Genomic DNA, 17,432 nt, shown 5'->3' on the forward strand with positions numbered 1-17,432 from the left:
CCTATTGGACGCATAACAAAGCTGGGTACTGATTGGAGGCTTGCAGGTTTGAAATTGGCAAATGGGGGAAGTTTGAATTGACACGCGCAGGAAGGTTTGAAATTGGCGCGCGCGGGGAATTGTCCTTGCAGAGGCCGGACCGAGGGACCCAGGGCCTTTGTTGTCCGGTGGTCGGTGCCATTTTGGGAGCGGCCTCTCTGGTCGCTTCCTGCACCTTTCAAGGAGGATGAGGACACACACACACACTCTCACTCACACATGCGTGCGCATGTGCGTGCGTACACACACACATACTCTTCACCAAGTCACACACTCAGACACACACACATGCTAATTTACACTCATACACTGACACACAGATTTATACTCCCACGCACATACACACTTGCACTAATTCACACCATACACTCAGGCACACACTCACACTGATACATGCACGCATTCACACACACCCATGTTAATTCACACACAAACACTCACACACACATTCATGCTAATCCACACACCCTCACTCTCACGCTGACACCCTCAGCGCTGCTGCTTCCCTCAGGCTCCACTACCAGCCAAGGCTTTGGCGACAGGGCCCACTTCCCGTCCCACAGCACCTGGGCTCCAGCACCCCTGAGCGCCCTCCCGAGGACTCTAAAATCTTGCCTGTGCTTTAAGTTCAACAGAATCATCCTCCCTATTCCCGCGCCCTCAGCCTCAGGGCCCCCGTCCCCTCTGTGGCTGCTGGCCCCCCCACTGGCTGACGCACCCTCCCTTCTGAGCTGGCCATGCTGGCCGCTTCATTCCTGCTCTCTGCTCCAGAGCCTGTTCCCTCTGCCCAGAAGGCCCTTCCTTGCCAGTTCTTCACCCTCATCTGCAATGTTGCTCCCTCAAGGAAGACTTCTTGGGCCTCCAGGGGGTAGACCCAGGGTGCCCAGCGCTCCGCCCTTCCTGCATGTACACAGCTGGCATCAGTATATGTGACGATCTGGTTCCTGCACGCTCCCCCTCAGGCTAGAAGAGCTGTGGAGTGGAGCTTGCACCTGTTTTCATTTGAACTTCATTTCGGAGCCCAGCACAGAGCCTGAGGCCCTGGATAGCCCCTAAGCAGGGGCAGGTGTTCAGGATGCTACCCGGAAGGATGGGGCAGCAGGGTCACCCAGGGCCAGACCCTCTGTGTTTATATCCAGGCTTTGTTTCTTACTGACTGTGTGGCTCTGCCATCCCCTCTAAAAATGCACCTCTGGGCCAGGCATGGTGGCTCATGCTTGTAGTCCCAGTGCTTCGGGAGGCCAAGGCAGAGAGAGGGATCACTTGAGGCCAGGAATCTGAGACCAGCCTGGGCAACACAGTGATGCCTCGAATCTTTAAAAAAATTATTATTAAAAAATTATTTTAAAAATGCATCTCTTCAAGGAGTCATCACAGAAATGATCTTAGTTAATACATGCAGAGTTTAAAGCACATGGCATGGTCATAGTCTAGAATGCCAGCTCCATCACATCATGCAAGACCATGTGTGTGTCAGTCCTGCCTCTAGCCTGTAATGTCTCGGGGAGAATTGGATCTAAGGCCCTTGTCATCTACGGCACCTGCCAAGTGTGGGCATGGCACCGCTCTACCAGTGGTCTGCCTAGCTGGTTGGTGAAAGCTCCACTCACCCTCCTCTTTTTTTTTTTTTGTTGGAGTCTCACTCTGTCACCCAGGTTGGAGAGCAGTGGCACACTCATGGCCACCCCACATTGACCTGCTGGGCTCTGGCAATCCTTCTGCCTCAGCATTCCAAGTAGCTGGAACTACAGGTGTGCACTACCACGCCTGCTAATTTTGGATTTATTGTAGAGATGAGGTCTTGCCAAGTTGTCTGGGCTGGTCTCGAACCCGCAGACTCAGGCAATCCACTCGGCCTCCCAAAGTGCTGGGATTACAGGCTGGGTCACCGAGCCCGGTCCACCCTCCTCTTCTAATGGACACATTTCAACTTCCTGTTCATGGCACAGTCACATGTGACCTCCTGTCCTGGTGGGGTGAGTCGCACCCTCCTCTGGCTGGTTCCTCCAGACACCAGCACTCACTCATGCATTCATGAATTTATGGAGCACGTATGATTGTGCCAGCTCTGTGCTGGGCACCTGCAGTTTGTTCAACATCACTGGCAGGTGCCTGGCTTCACGTGGCCTTCGAGGCCTCTGGAGGTGGAGCCCTGTCTGGTGCCCACTGCCCAGCCCAGGGAGACCTGGTGAGACGGACATACCTTGTCTGGGTCTGGCCTGCCTGGGGGCACGGGAACCCTGGGTCCCTCGGCCCGCTCAACCCCTGGCTGGCTCACCTCTCGGATGACCTGTGGGAAGAGTCACGACCGTGAATGGGAGTGCAGGGTGGTGTGGGGCCAAGGAGAAACAAGTCCGTGGGGTCAGAGCCAGTCCCTGGGGAAGAGGTGGGATGACACAGCTGCCTGCAGGGGTGTGGGGCGACGGGGCTGTTAGAGGCTTTTGCTGTGTCTGTCCCTTGGGCTGAGAAGATGCCTAGACGGGCACCACTGCGAATAATTTTTGAGGTCTCAGAGAGTTGCTTCCCTGCCCTGGCCTCAGTTTCTACTTCTGCAACATGGGAGCAGGCAGGCCCTGGGTCGTCTGAGGATTGTGAGGTCATGGCTGTGGAGGGTGTGTGAACTGCTCACCCACAGGGAAAGGGACTTGCTTCTGTGACTGTGGGGACCTTAAACCTTAAACCTGTGGGGACCTTAAACCTGTGGGGTTGCTGGGCTTGTCCCCTCCATGTCAAGGTGTGGAAGCTGAGCCTCAAAGGCCTCACCCCAGGCCACACAGCAGTCAGCATGCAGGGCACGGAAGAGCAGTAGACGTACAAGCTGCAGCCTACAAGTGGCTTTCCTGGACAATCCCATTTTGTCCTCAAGCCTAGAGGTCACCAAGTTACAGATGGGGTGATGAGGCTGAAGGGAGGCCACCTGCGAGGGGGAGACAGGGCCAGGAACCCCAGGCAGGTACGTGGTCCCCACTACACCATACGCTGATGGCTGTGCTGGCCCAGATGTCAAGCAAGCAGGCTCTCCTACCACCCCGAACCCCTGCTGGCAGCCCCCCCTCCCTACCTCCTGACACAAAGGTGGCATGAATTCCATGGGGAGCTGTTCTCACTGGAAGGAAGGGTAGAAGGGAGGGGCTCGGTATCACTGTTCCAGCAGGAACATCAGGGGAGGAGACAGCTGGTGTCACAGGGAAGAAGAGGCCATGCTGGGACGGAGGGTCTGTTGCAGAGAGGGGCTGGGCACTGCTGTCTTCATGACAGCCATCCCTGACTGCTACTGAACACTGACTGCCCGGCTGGCACTCTGCCAAGTGCTCTCTAGAACCCCTACAAGGACCATTTTACAGATGAGAAGACTAAGGCACAGAGATGTGAAGCTGTTTTCACGTCACACAGCCAGGATGTGTGCTGAGGCCTAGGACTTTCGTTCTCCCTTGGCATCACTGTGCCGCCCTGTCTGTGGCCTTGGGAGTGGATTTGCTTCTTAGCCTCAAGTCTTGGCCCCAAACACTCAGTTGTGTGTTTTTGGCAAGTTACGCAAGTTCTCAAAACTGTGCCTCAGTTTCCTCATCTGCAGTGGGGGCAATCAAAGTCCCATTTTGAGGAATAATGAGGTTCTTAGCACAAAGCACGGCACATAGTGCTTGTATGCTGTGACTCACACGTTCTGTGTCTCTGCAGATGCAGAAGCTGGCCACAGGGTTGTCATAAGGATGTGCATTTCAAGGCAAGGAGGGAGTTCTTTCTTGCTCTTTCTAGGAATTAGCTTCCCTAGAAATCTGCTTCCCTGTAACTATGAAGCTCCCCACCCAGGAGGTCCACAAGCGCCTGCTGGACAGGCCCGCCGTAGGGACCAGAGAGGGCGTAGTAACTAGCAGGGGCACAGGTGGGACCTTAGCAGGGGTCTGCCTCTGGGAGGTATCCATGCCCCTCTCTACATGTACGCCATCGCCATGGCAGGGCACATGCACTTGGGCATGGGACAAGGCCTGGTTCTTCCGGGAATAGGAGCCTGCCAGCTCAGGGACAGGAGAGGCCCTGCTGAGGACCAGAAGGAGGAGGAGGACCTGGGAAGAGGGGGAGGAGGGAGGGGGTGAGCCTGGGAAGAGGGGAGGCAGGTGGAGCCACACACCTTCAGCCACTCCTCGGCCTGCTCGTGGCTCTGCAGTGCCAGCACCAGGACCTCGGTGGCCCCTTGTGAGAAGCGCAGCTCGTGCCTCTTGTGCCGGCTGTCCTTGGGTACGTAGACCACGCTGCAGACATCCAGTGCTAGCTGCAGGTGTGGCTGCCGGTCCTTGGAGCTCTTGTAACACTGGACAGGGAAAGAAGGGGTCAGGGCCATTGTGGGGAGAGTGGAACAGGGGGCGACCTCCCACAAAGGCCCAGGGGAGGCTCGACCCCCTGTGGAGGCCTCCCACCCATCCAGCCATGGACACAGCAGGGCCAGTGGAAGGCCAGGCTAGTTGTCCTGGAGGAGGCGCCTGAGACAGGGTCTTTGGTCAAGCTCCAGGCTCGACTACCCGTGTGGGAAAGGCTGACGGTGGCACAACACCGGGAAGGCCATTCTGCCCAGAACCACAGAGGAGTGAGGAGGCCTTTTACGGGGACACGGCGGGAACTGAGGACAGACTCTAGCAGCGATGGAGGGTGGCCTTGGGGAGCCGTTGTTTATCAGTAAGATTCTCGCTTCCTCATCCTGCCATGAGGCCAGTGACACCTTCATGCCAGAAGCATGCAGTGACAGCACATGAAGGGAACGTTATAGGCCAGTCTGTCTCATGACAGTTGCAGAAGCTCTGAACAGAATGCCAGAACAGGGAGTCCAAGTGTGTGAAAAGCTCACGCCATCAGGGCCTAAGGTGAATGGAGAGCTGATCCCATCAGGGCCCAGGTGTGTGGAGAGCTCACTCCATAGGGCCTAAGGTGAGTGGAGAGCTCATCCTATCAGGGCCTGGGAGTTCTCCTGGGAATGCAATGCTGGACTTTCAAAAACCAATCACACAGTTCATTGTATTAACAGAAGAAAGGAGAAAAATCAGTATCTCAACAGAGGCAGAAAAATTATTGGATCAAATCCAGCACTCATTTGTGAGACAAACTCTTAGGAAACTAAGAACAGAGGGGCCTTCCTTAGAATAAGGCACATCTACAAACAGCCCACAGTGGACACCAGCCCCAGTGGTGCATTTTAAAACTTCCCTGTAGGCTCTGGACCCAGATGAGGACACCTGCACTCACCACCTCCATACCCGCCCTGTCATGCATCCAGGGAAATGGAAACCATGAGGCCAGGGTGAGGCCCTCACGGACCTGGCCTGCTGTTGGCCCAGAGCGACTTTCCACAGCCTGCCTGAGGGAAGATCACGTCTCAGACACATCCACATGGGGCAAGGCTGGTCAACTGTTGTTTTGGGAGAAGAGCTATTATTTCTTTTGAAATTATGTCCATCCTCCTGCCCAAGAAGTAAAAGTGCACTTTTATGGAATGATGGTGATGAGAGATGGTGAATTTGAATACTTTCTTTACAAGAGCAGGTGGTAATCATGAGTGCTATGGGGGACACTTCATAGAAGACAGGTGTAAGGTGCAGGGGTGGGAGGGGACACCAAAACTTCACAGTGCTCACTTCGTGATCAATAGTTATTATTATTTTAAAAATTCCTTCTCGTTTTGTTTTGCTTTCGTTTTATAAATAAGTACACTTACTTGCATCATGAAAAACAACAAACACTGTCTTTGGTCAAACAAGAACTTGGTAAAGCCTGTATCTGGTCTTTAAGTTTGTGTGTGTGCACATGTGTGTACGTGTGTGTGAATTCTGCTCAAGGGAAGAGCCCTGGTCTCGGACGCACTGGGCCTTGAGTGTCTGTGCAGAGCCAGGCCAGGCGTGCGGCAGTGGACACACCCCCGCACCAGGCAGGGCACACCCACTCACCAGGAGCTGGTCGTCCCTGATGAGGGTCAGCTGCTTGGCCCACTGCCCGAAGCGCTTTTTCCGGAGCAGGAAGGCGCAGATCCTGCACTCCCTCACCAGGCGCATGGAGGCTTCCTCCGAGGGCCACTGGTGCCGGGGCCGTGGGCTCTTCCCTTCCTCCTCCTCCTCCTCGTAGGACTCGTAGGAGCTGCTCATGGCGTCAGAGTCATTGTCTGCAGGCGGGAAAAGCCTGATCACTGCACCATCCCAGGACGCACCGTCGAACCCCCACCTGGCACTGGGCCAGGTCTAGGAACACGTGGGTGTAAGCAGGGCCGGTAGTGACCGAAGCTCTATATCTGCTCCATGTTTTACAGATCTCCCCCTTGCTTTGCCATCCTGGTCACATCAATTCTTGGAGCCTCTGTGTCCTTCTCAGTAAAGTGGTCACAGCAGGTAACAGTGCCAACTCCAGCCAGTTACTAGAGGACCAAGGCTTGGAGACCAAGGCTTAGCCACGCACTTGGCACCAATCAGGGAGCTGCAAACCTCTGCGGTTGTCACTCTCCATCTGCTTCTGTTGTCTCAGCAAACCCCCATTTTACAGATGAGGAAACTGGAGGCCCAGCAAGAAGAAATGGCTCAGCTGAGCTCAGCAACCACGAGTTGGAGCAGGGCTGGATCCAGTCTCCTGACTCCCATCCTGGTGGCCCCCTGCACAAGGGCTCTTGGTCCAGGCCTGCTCTCTGGGAGGGCAGCGGGCATCTGGTACTCACAGGAGCTCTTGGTACTCACAGGAGCTCTTGAGCTCGCCGTTCATCCTGGTGGCAGGGTAGCTGCTGTCTGCGTCCTCATAGTAACCATCCACAATTGAAGGTGCCGGGCTGCAACCATCTGTGGGGTGTTGGAGAGAGCTGTGCTTTGGAGAAATGCGGTTGAATCTGGAGCCTAGGGGTGGGACGACCCTGAACCCAGGCCCTTCCTCAGGGAAGAAAGCAGGAGCCCCAGGCAGCCAGGGGTGAGACCTCCTCTCTGTGTCTCCTCTGCTCCAGCTTCCACAAACCTTCTGTGCTTTAGTCAACAGAAGTTGCCCTGCTGGGTCTTGTCACTACCAGGCCTGTGTTCATGCTGTTCCCCGTGCCCTGTGCCCTCTCCTATGCATCTGTCAAGACTCTGCTCAAAGATCTTTCCTCTGATTTTCCCAGGCAGGGAGTGGCCAGATACTTCTCAGTGGTCCCAGAGCACTGTGTACATGTGTGGGTACATGAGTGTGTGAGACTGTGTATGCATATGTGTGTGCGCATGCTAGTCACATCTCTGATGCTTGCCCTGCAGGAGGTGGCCAGCTCATTCTCAGTGGCCCCAGAGCACTGTGTGTGTGTGTGTGTGTGTGTGTGTGTGTGTGTGTCTGTGTGTACTTGTCACGGCTCTGAAGCTCGCCTTGCAGGGGATGACACACCAGCTCCCTGGATGCACTGGATGCAGCCTCCCTCCCGGCTCTGCCTCTGCTTCTTCCACCTCTGCCCTCCTCTCACTCCCTAGTATGTGGGCTCCCCTCTTTATCACCTGCATCTCTGTGACTACCAAGGAAGGGCTGGCCCAGAGGAGGTCTAAACAATGCACACAACTGATTGCAGTGGCTGCCTGAGCTGTTTTCACTAAGTTCCCATTGGGCTGAGGCTAGAGGCCCTCACACTGTCCCCTGGAAATTGTTCTGAAATGCAGACCCCTGGGCCGGACCCCTGAGATCCTGATTCACAGAGTGGGTTGGCTGAGCAATCTGCATTACAAAGACACAACTATTTAACAGGAAAATTCTAAACATACATAAAAGTAGAAAATATATCAAACTCCAATTCATTGGAACACATTCATTCAACAAATCTATCCTTTAAAATAAACAAGTGTGTTTTGATGCAGGCAGTCCCTAGAGCTCACTCTGAAGCTGTCAAGGGCATGCGCTTTGAGGTTGGCCAGAGTCAAGTTCAGGTCCTACCTCTACCATCCACTGAGTGACTAGAAAAGAAAGAGGTCTCTGCATGTCAGACTTTCGGCCTGGGAGTGACATGCACAGCCCTGCCATGGCCTTGAGACATGTATATCCTTTCTTAGCAGTGCCTGTAGACACAACGTTCTGGGCAAGCACCGGTTCTTACTCTTAGGGTTGTCTCCTTTGATTCCCACTGGGAGGGAGGTGGGCATCAACCCATTTCACAGACGCAGCCTGGACCAGATTGAGGGCAGTTCAGGGTTGGATGCACATCCCTCCTCCAGGAAGCCTTCCTTTCCCCAGCGCAACGCATTCTCACTCATGCTGCTCTGGGCTCCACCCTTCAGTCCCTTTGCTTCCTGAGAATGGAAACACTGAATCCCCAGTGCCTGGGACATGGGGTTTTATCTCTCCAAAGGGGCTTACAGCTAGCCATGCCCATCAGGCATGTGGCGGCCTCAGGCGTGGACACTCCTGTGAGGCAGACAGGAGTGTCAGGGCCAGAAGCGTGGGGTGGGGTGGGGCGGGAACAGGGCAGAGCGCGGAGACACCTGGCAGGGCCGGATGCCCGCTTGGGGTGGGACACTGTGTGGGCGGAAGGACACTCCCGAGGGTCTGGCGCGTTCTCCCTGGACAAGTCCAGCCCTTCCTGGCCTCCCTTCCCTCCTGGCCAGGGTTCCAGCTGCTGCTGGGAGTGGTTTCTCTGCTTGGACTGAAGGAAAATGAGCTCTCTAGGGGGCTGGAGGGGTCTCACCAGTGATGGGTTTGACCTGGGATTTGCCCTGTCCTCTGCCCTTGAATGCATAAAACAGTTGCCTGATTTACATGCAAACAGCTGTTTTCGACGGCATAGAACCTGAGGCCATCCAGACTGAAGAGGCCAAGGATGACCTGGTCTAACCAACCACCAAAGACAAGAGGCAGAGGCAACCAGTGTCCAGCAGCTGATGGTGGACAGCGTGGTCTGTCCATGCTGTGGAGTATCACTCAGCCACGGAAAGACGTTCTAAGCCACACCACAATGTGGATGGACCTAAAGAGTCTGATACTCAGTCACATAATGTAGGATTTTGTGTCCATGGAAGACCCAGAGTGGCAAATCCACATGGACAGAAAGCATATGGGTGGTCATGGGGGGCTGGAGGGGAATGGGAGTGACTGCTGATGGGGATGGCAATGTTTGGAATTAGATGGTGGTGACAGTACTGCCCAGCACTGGGGAAGTGCTAAGTGCTACTTTAGTGCGTTTTGTGGACACTTTGAAGTGGTGGAAATGGTTGATCTCCTGTTAAGTGTATTTAACGACAATAATAAATAACAAATCCACCCATGGTAAAAAGCACAAGCAGTAGGACAGAGTACGAAGGGAAAAAGGTGTTCCCTTCACTCATTTCTATTCATTTCCCACCGGACAACCCTGTTAATAGGTCCCTGCATAGCCTAGAAGAATTGCTAAAACAAATGCGTGTGTTGTGTGTGTGTGTGTGTGTGTGTGTGTGTGTATCCTCTTAAAAAACAAAGGGAACCATGACGTATGCATATCCTCTTTGATATTTTCACTGACTGCATCTTGGAATTCATTTCTACTCAGCACAGGCAGATTGATTGCACTATTTTTGGTGGCTGGAGAACATCCCACTGTGCTGCTGAATAACAGGGTGGCATCACACACATAATCCATGCAAACTCGACCACTCATGCTGGGCTATCCAAACACGATGACGTGTTTTTTTGGTGTGCAATACCGAGTCTCTACCTAAGCAAGTGATGTCATCTGCTTTTCTTTCTTTTTTTGAATTGGTATCTCACTCTGTCGCCCAGGCCTGAGTGCAGTGACACCATCGCGGCTTACCTCAGCCCAACCTCCTGGGTTCAGGAGATCCTCCTACCTCAGCCTCCCACGTAGCTGGGACTACAGGTACAAGCCACCATGCCTGGCTAATTTTTTTTACTTTTTGAAATTTTTTGTAAAGACGAGGTCTCCCTATGCTGCCCAGGCTGTAGGCTGGTCTTGATTGCTTAAGTGATTCTTGCTTAAGTGATTCTTCCTCCTCAGCCTCTTGAATAGCTGGGATTACAGGCATGCGCCACCAGTCCTGGCTAGTTTTTTTGTATTTTTTTGGTAGAGGTGAGGTCTCGTTATGTTGCCTAGGCTGGTCTTTTTTTCTTTTTTGAGTTGGAGTCTCACTCTGTCGCCCAGACTCCCGGCCACCGCAGCCTCCACCTGTTGTGCTCTGGCCATTCTTCTGCCTGAGTCTTCCAAGGAGCTGGAACTACAGGTGCGCGCTACACACCCGGTTGATTTTTTGATTTATTGTGGAGATGAGGTCTCATCAAGTTGCCCAGGCGGGTCTCGAACCCACGGGCTCAGGCAATCCACTCACCTCAGCCTCCCAAAGCACGGGATTACAGGCCGAGCCACCGAGCCCAGCTTAAAACAGTCCTCCTGCCTAAGTCTCACTGTGTCTGACTGATCTGTGCTTTTTATTCCATGTTAACCCAACTCACCTGTAAAATGTGATTTCTGTTGAAGCAAACTACTTCACTGTCCCCACGAGGGGAGCACTTGGGTTGGCAGTTTTCTGCTGAGAACAGTGTGGTGGGCATCTTTGTACCTACAACTTGGCACATGTACTTGGGTGTCCAACAAGCATCTGTGTACCTGCATCCTAGCATACTCAAGGTGTTCAGTTCCTCTTCTTTGTTTAAGGGTAGAGGAATAGACATCAGAGAGGGGAAAGGGCAAGACAAGGCCACATAGGACTGGGACTAGAACCAAGCTCCCAACGCTGGGTCCACTCCCATCAATCCACCCAGGTTGTCACCCAAGAGGCCAGTGCCAGGGCTGCCTGTCCTTAGCAAATGATGACACGGCCGGGCAGGTGCTGGGCCTGGAGCTGAAGCTTCTGCAGGACACAGGAGTTTAGAGTTGGCTTCTCAGGAAGTGCCCCAACCCCCCAAGAAGATCAGAACTTACTGTGGGAGCTGATGTACTCAGGGGACTTGCCGGGCCCCAGAGGAAGGGCCTCCTCGTAGTAGTCCTCGGGTGGAGGCTTGCTGGGGAGTGGCGGGGGCAGATCGACTGCCTGCAGGGGACAGAGAGGGCCAGGAAGGCTAGGCGCCCCATGAAGAGGGCAGCAGGAGCAGGGTGAGGCATGGAGGGGAGGCTGGGAGAGAGAGGCTGGAGCCGTCTGGGTGGAAATGGCACCTTTCCTGGAGGCTTAGGCTGGCAGAACTCGAGTGCAGGCCTGTCCCATGCCTCTCACCCTAACATCCCACGTCTCAGGGCCACCCTGGAATGTCTAGAGTTTTGTGGACTCCCAAATAGGAATTGTACTTTTGATTGAGCACACTCAGAGCGACGAAAAACTCCTGTGAATTCTGCATGATTCACACCCACAGATGCAGTGGGACAAGGAGGCCAGGCTTTCTACTCAGGAGGCAGTGACGCCGCAGCTGAGGTCCCAGGCGTTGGGCAGGGGAGCCCCGGCGTCACAGCCAGGCTCTGTCACTCACTAGCTGTGGGACGGTGGGCACATCACTAGCTCTCCCTGAGCCTCCGTTTCCTTATTTGTAAAATAGGGATAACTACTGCGCCAAGCTCATTCTGTTGTGTCAACATGTTAAGGACCGAGTAAGTCATCACAACTGGCACTGTTGTTGGTGATGATGACAGTGACCTACGCAGGTGATGGACAAAGCTGAAGGCACGTGGGCCCTTGCTCTAACCACAGGGCCCCAAGACTGGGCACCGCATATCTAACCCAACCCTTCACTCTGTAGGGGAAGGGAAGTGATTTGCCCAAGACCACACAGCAGAGAAGTGGGATGGCAGGGGACAGAGGCCATCCAGCTCCTGGCCCAGAGCTTCTCCCATCACCCAGACTGAATGCAGCAGACAGAAGTTGGGGTGTGATGTCCTGTGGGCCTGAGGGGATAGATCTGCTCTCACATTCTCCCTGCCTAGCACACATACAGTGGGAACACTATGGCTATCAGAATGCTCACTTGGCGCTGTTCCTGCCCTTGGCCACCCACTGGGACAGAGAACAGTGTCCTGCACGGCGAGGAGGAACCCAGGGTTTGGGGGGAGCTTCCCCTGCCTCCTCCAGAGGGATAGAGGACTGCAGTTGTGGGAGCCCAGGACTCACGTTTTCCATGGGCGGGCTCTGGGCTAGCTCCGGGCTGGCCCCTTGGCGGGGCTCTGCATCATCTTCTGGCATGTCCCGAAGGTCACTCAGGTCACAGTCTGCAAGAGCCAGGCCACCAACAGAGAGAGCCACACATGAGCACAGCAGAGGGGAGAGGGCCAGATATGGGGCAGGAGGTGGCATGCAAAGTCACCTCCTCCACCCCTGATGAACCCCCGTGACAACCCTGGGATTCCCTGTCTGCATGCCAGCCGCCATGATCCCCACCCTGCCAGTCTCCCAGGGCTGTCGTGAGGATCCAGTGGGGGTAGACTTCCCATTGGAAGGCTTTGAGGGGTACGTCACAAGGCATAACCTGCTCCCTAAGTCTACCAGTTGCCAACCCTCTTGCCGAGGCCCCAGCTCTCTCCCCGCAGGCACAGGGCTGTCCTCCCTCAGGACAGGGCAGGAAGGCAGGACCTGCACGCGCCAGGCCCGCTGCTCCAGGGCCTGGCCGCCTCTACTGCTCTGGTGGAGGCAGCGTGTCCTGCAGTCATTCGACGGGCAGGCAGGCAAGCCAACACCCGACATGCTGTGACTCTGTGGCCGGCACACTTGTGCCCACCATTCTCCAATTCTCTGGGGGCGATTTTCTGCAACTCTGCAGATTTTCACCAGACTTTCAGACTGGCAGGGCCCGGGGACAGACCAGGGTGACTCAGTGACGTGATGTGAGGGCCTTCCCCACAGGGGACAGGACTACTTACCAAATTCTTCAAAGAGGGACTCCACGAAGCTGGGCCCAGAGTGCAAGTCTGCGGTGTTCACATATAGGTAGGAGGTGTCCTTTGCTGTGAGGACAGGGGACATGCCCGCTGTGAGGGGGAGGGAGCCGTCCCCCTCGCCCCACTTGCACTGCTCGCCACTTGAGACCCAGCACTTCGCTTGTGAAGCCTGTTCCCCTCCTGAACTGTCCCACTGAGTTCCATCGTCTTCAAGTCTACACGGCTGCTGAGGCTCTCCCTGGGGAGGGACTCCCAGAAGCCCAGTTTGGAAAGCGGATTGCAGGGGCCACTGAGGATGGGGCTCCAGGGCCACTGCTGGAAGACAGCTGACCCCTCCATTCTGCCTGGGAGCACAGCAGGTGATGCTCGCTTGGTTTTGTCACTGAGAGGTGAGGCTCTGAGTCAGCCAATGGAGACCCTATCATACCCTTCAAACTCTGCACACTCTAGGGTGTGGCGCAGCCCATCAGGACTTCCTAAATGCTTGTCACCCTGCCACAGCCTCGGCGCAGGGATTGGGCTGGGCGGGATGGGGGCAGGCTGGCTGATGCACACAGGGCAGAGGGTGCTGAGCAGGGGCGTGGGATGTGACACATGAGACATGCATCTGAGTGTCAGGGTGCCAGGTGTGTGTCTGCGCAGGAATGTGGGATGTGTCTGTCTGGTATATGTCAGTGTGCACCTGTTGTGTGTGCTGTGTCGTGTGCCCAGTATGAGGGGTATGTGTGGGGCACGGGGTATGTAGTGTGAGTGCACGGTGTGTGTCATGTCATGTGTGGTGGGCATGTGTGTGGCATGTGTTCTGTGTGAGTCTGTGCAGGGCAGGAATGGAGGAGCATGAAGCACAGTGATGGGAGGCCCGAGGGGACAGGATGCAGGTGAGAACAGGTCCTGGGGGGTCCTGAATGTTCTCGAGGAGCATGAAGTGAGGGTCTGCTGTCGTGTGCATGAGCTCCTGACCTGGAAGGGGTTGCAGGCTCTGCAGGAGGGAAGCCACGGCCGCCTTCTTCTCCAGGGTGGAGTCGCTGAGGGTCTCATGGTCCAGGAGGCTGAGCAGCCCAGCAAGCTCTGGGAGTAGCTGTTCCAGCACTGCAGAGGAGGGGACAGTCCATCACCGGACGCGGCTGGCCAGGGACAGGCTGGGTGGGCAGAGTGGGCATGCCAGTGGGCAGGCTTCAGGTTGGGCGGGCAGCCAAGTGGACAGGCCCAGAATTTTCCTGGGAGGCCCTGCTTAGTATTCCTGTGAGGTTCCCCTGGATCTCCCCATCCTGCTTCAGATCCCAAATGGGCTCGGCCCAAGGACCGTACCTCCAGGCCTCCCCCGGCAACCCCCACAGAGGCTCTTGGCCTCCCTCTGTCCCAGCCTCCCTCTGTCCTAGGCTGCCTTCTGCTCTCCATCCCAGGGTCCCTCCTGGCTGCTGCTCAGGGCTCTGCACAGGCCTTAGGCTGGAGGCCCCAGCCATCCAGGACACAGACAGGAAGGGGGCCTTCCTGTCCCATCAACTCATGAGCTTCAATCTCTGGAAGCTTCTGTTTCCGATTCTTGGCCAGAGCCAAACTAAATGTTAACCCTTCTTGCCCCGAGCTGTCATTGCCCTTCTTTCTTTCCTTGTTACACCCATGTTTCTCAAGCATGATGTGCAGGAATGACCATGGGGTCTTGTCACAATGCATTTCTAACCAAGGCGGTGGGCGGAGCCTGAGAATCTGCATTTCTGACAAGCTCCCGGCTGCTGCTTAGTCGGCTGGTCAGGACACCCTGAGTCACAAGATCCAGAGCCAGAGTCCTTTAAGGATTGCAGCATGCCAAGACCATGATGTCATCGACGTCTCCCTGTCCCTAAAAATGACTGGGACTTGGTTTGTCTTAGCACTGGAGACCAACTTGATCCCAGTGGGGCTGCCCTGACACCAGACGTGTGTGCAAAATCAGAGGTTGGCCTGCGCTGAGCAGTCGCCAGCTGTACCAAGCCCTTTATATGTTAGTCTCACTTAAGTCTCATTTTATTATCTCCATGACACAGAGGATGAAACTGAGGCTCGAGAGGCTAAGTAACCTCTCAGGGTCACCCAGTAAGCGGGCCTCGCCCAAATCTGCTTTCTTCCCATTCTATTTTTTTTTGGAGTCGGAGTCTCACTCTTGTCGCCCAGGCTGGAGTGCAGCGGCACACTCACAGCCACTGCAGCCTCGACCTGCTGGGTTCAGGCAATCCTTCCGCTTCAGCCTTCCAAGTAGCTGGAACTACAGGCATACACCACCACACCCAGCTAATTTTTTGATTTATTGTAGAGATGAGGTCTCACCAAGTTGCCCAGGTTGGTCTCGAACCCATGGGCTCAGGCAATACTCTCACCTCGGCCTCCCAAAGTGCTGGGATTATAGGCGTGTATGGTGATACCCGGCCCTTCCCGCTGTTCTTTAACCACCAAGCTGTGCTGCCTTGGGCATTTTATTTGTTCCTACTAACGAGTCTTGAGGTAGGTTCCCAGATTGCCCTGCCTCCTGATGAGGAAACTGAGGGTCAGAGAGAAGCCACCCAGAGGCAAGCGGAAGAGCCAGGACTCGGCTCTGGCTGTGACCCCGAATCCAAGTGCTTCGCCTCCACTGGGCCATCCTGAGGGTCACACAGAAACTCTGGCCTGTGGTTACGGGTCTGCATGCACAAGGTGGGGACAACATCAGGCAGAGAGCAGGTCCTGGATTAGATCGCTGGGCTCAAGTTCAGGCTCTGTCCCTCACTGGCCGTGGGCCTTGGCAGGTCCCTGAACTCTGCTGGTGACTCTGATTCCTTCTGGTAAGCGGGGGAGATGGCAGCACCTGCCTCTTGGGTCAAGTGGACTAACCACACCACACACACACACACACACACACACACACACACACACACACACACACACAGTTGGCATGGAGTAGACGTGCGCCACAAGCCAGCACCATCCTTGCCACTGAGGTGGGGTCTGTGCAGAGCTCTGCACGGACCACCTCTTGCAGTGGCTGCAAGGCTCTAGGAAGTAGGTTGGACAGAAATCTCTGCTTCCTAATCGTCCAGTCTGGGCCTACTCAGTGCAGATGCTCTGACCAAAGAGGAATGGATGGATGGCCACAGCTGGGCTTTCTTTTAAATAGGAAGCTTATGTATAGATAGCGGCACTCGCTGGGACAATGTGATGCCGCAGTCTCTGGGCATCCTGTGGTCACCCCAAACTCGTTGGCAATGAGCTGCAGGCTGACAGGGATGGCCATCATCTCAGGCTGCTTGACAGGGGTAGCCACCGTCTTCGGCTGTGGGAATGGCGACTGTCTTGGGCTGGTGGGGAAGGCTCCTGTCTCGGGCTGATTGATAAGGATGGTCACCATTTCGGGCTGATGGGGACAGCCACTGTCTTGGGCTGGTGGGGTGGCCTTTGTCTTTGGCTGACTGATAGGGACAGCCACTATTTCGGGCTGTCTCAGGAGTACTCTCAGCCACCCGGCCCTCAGGGAGGGCTTTCCTGCAACTTCCTGCCTCCTCCCAGTGCATACCTGTGAGCCATCCTACCGGGACACCTGCTTCCAGGAGACAGTTTAGGGAGAGTGTGCAAGGCTGCACAGCTGGAAGGAGGTGGAGGTGAGTTGATTCCAAGCCTGTGTGCTCCCTGGAGCTACTGGGATGTACAACTCTATGTGAATGGTTGAGACCCGGCTGCCTCTGGACCGGAGTGCCCAAGCCTCACACGGAAGGTTCTGGGTAGACCGGTTTCCCTCTAAAGCAGAAAACCACTTAAAATCATTTTAGCCAAACTTTAGCTGTTTTCAAGAAAATAATTTCAGATGGAATCACAAACCTCCCTGGCACCCCCAGCAGACACACCAGATGTCAGTGAATGCAATTCTAAATGTGTACCGAGTCAAGTGGGTGCCAGGCTGGTCCCTCAGGGGTCTAGAAAGGATAAGTCCCTTTCCTTCCACAGCTGGTCCCGGTGGGCACTCTTATTTCTCTCTCTCATATCTGTACGCGGGTACTCACTCACAGGCAATCACTCCCTAGAGAGCCATGGCCAACAGGCAGCATGGCACTTGCCTGTGGCCTGCAGCTGTGGTCCCTCATGGCAACTCGCCACACTGCTCTGTGCTCCCACGGAAGTCAGGGTTGGAGTTGCATGGGGATGTTTCCCAACACCAGTCTTCCTGGGATGTTGGTGCTCAGGGTCCCTTTATAGCTTTTACATTTATGGAGGACCCCAAGAGCTTGTTTAATGTGGGTTGCATTTGTCAACATGTACTGTATTAAGAATCAAAACTGAGACATCCTTGAGACACAAGAACACACAGGGATGCATTCGCCAGCCTGCAGAGTCACACTTCATGGTCATGGTGGTGAAGGGAGGGGAAGGGAGGGAAGAAGCTTGCAATATCTTAGTACCATGGATGAGGCCTCTGGAAGCATCTTGGGGTCCACAAGGCACCTCCATCTCCAGCCACATCGTGAGAACTGCTGCTCTGCAGTGAAGACCTCAGATTGCTGCTAAGCTTTTAGGGTTTCTTAAGTCCTTCCTTCCTCCCTCCCTCCTTCCCATCTTTCTTCCCTCCTTCCCC

At 55.0% G+C, this 17,432-nt stretch overlaps 1 protein-coding gene across 1 annotated transcript in view; it reads right to left on the reverse strand.

Moving 5' to 3' along the window:
* Positions 1-16,214, reverse strand: part of AFAP1L1 (actin filament associated protein 1 like 1) — a 39,928-nt gene extending 23,714 nt beyond the window's left edge. Inside the window, exons 1-9 of the mRNA XM_021715717.1 lie at positions 16,013-16,214; positions 13,817-13,945; positions 12,839-12,922; positions 12,093-12,190; positions 10,919-11,027; positions 6,747-6,845; positions 5,973-6,184; positions 4,169-4,348; positions 2,243-2,329 (exon numbers count right to left, since the gene is read on the reverse strand). Of these exons, the coding sequence (XP_021571392.1) occupies positions 2,243-2,329; positions 4,169-4,348; positions 5,973-6,184; positions 6,747-6,845; positions 10,919-11,027; positions 12,093-12,190; positions 12,839-12,922; positions 13,817-13,945; positions 16,013-16,214 (1,200 nt within the window). The remainder of the gene's footprint in view (positions 1-2,242; positions 2,330-4,168; positions 4,349-5,972; positions 6,185-6,746; positions 6,846-10,918; positions 11,028-12,092; positions 12,191-12,838; positions 12,923-13,816; positions 13,946-16,012) is intronic.
* Positions 16,215-17,432: the final 1,218 nt, after the last annotated feature.

Source organism: Carlito syrichta, unplaced genomic scaffold (genome assembly GCF_000164805.1).
Source record: "Carlito syrichta isolate Samal-C Ts95f unplaced genomic scaffold, Tarsius_syrichta-2.0.1 Scaffold307326, whole genome shotgun sequence".
Taxonomy (NCBI): domain Eukaryota; kingdom Metazoa; phylum Chordata; class Mammalia; order Primates; family Tarsiidae; genus Carlito; species Carlito syrichta.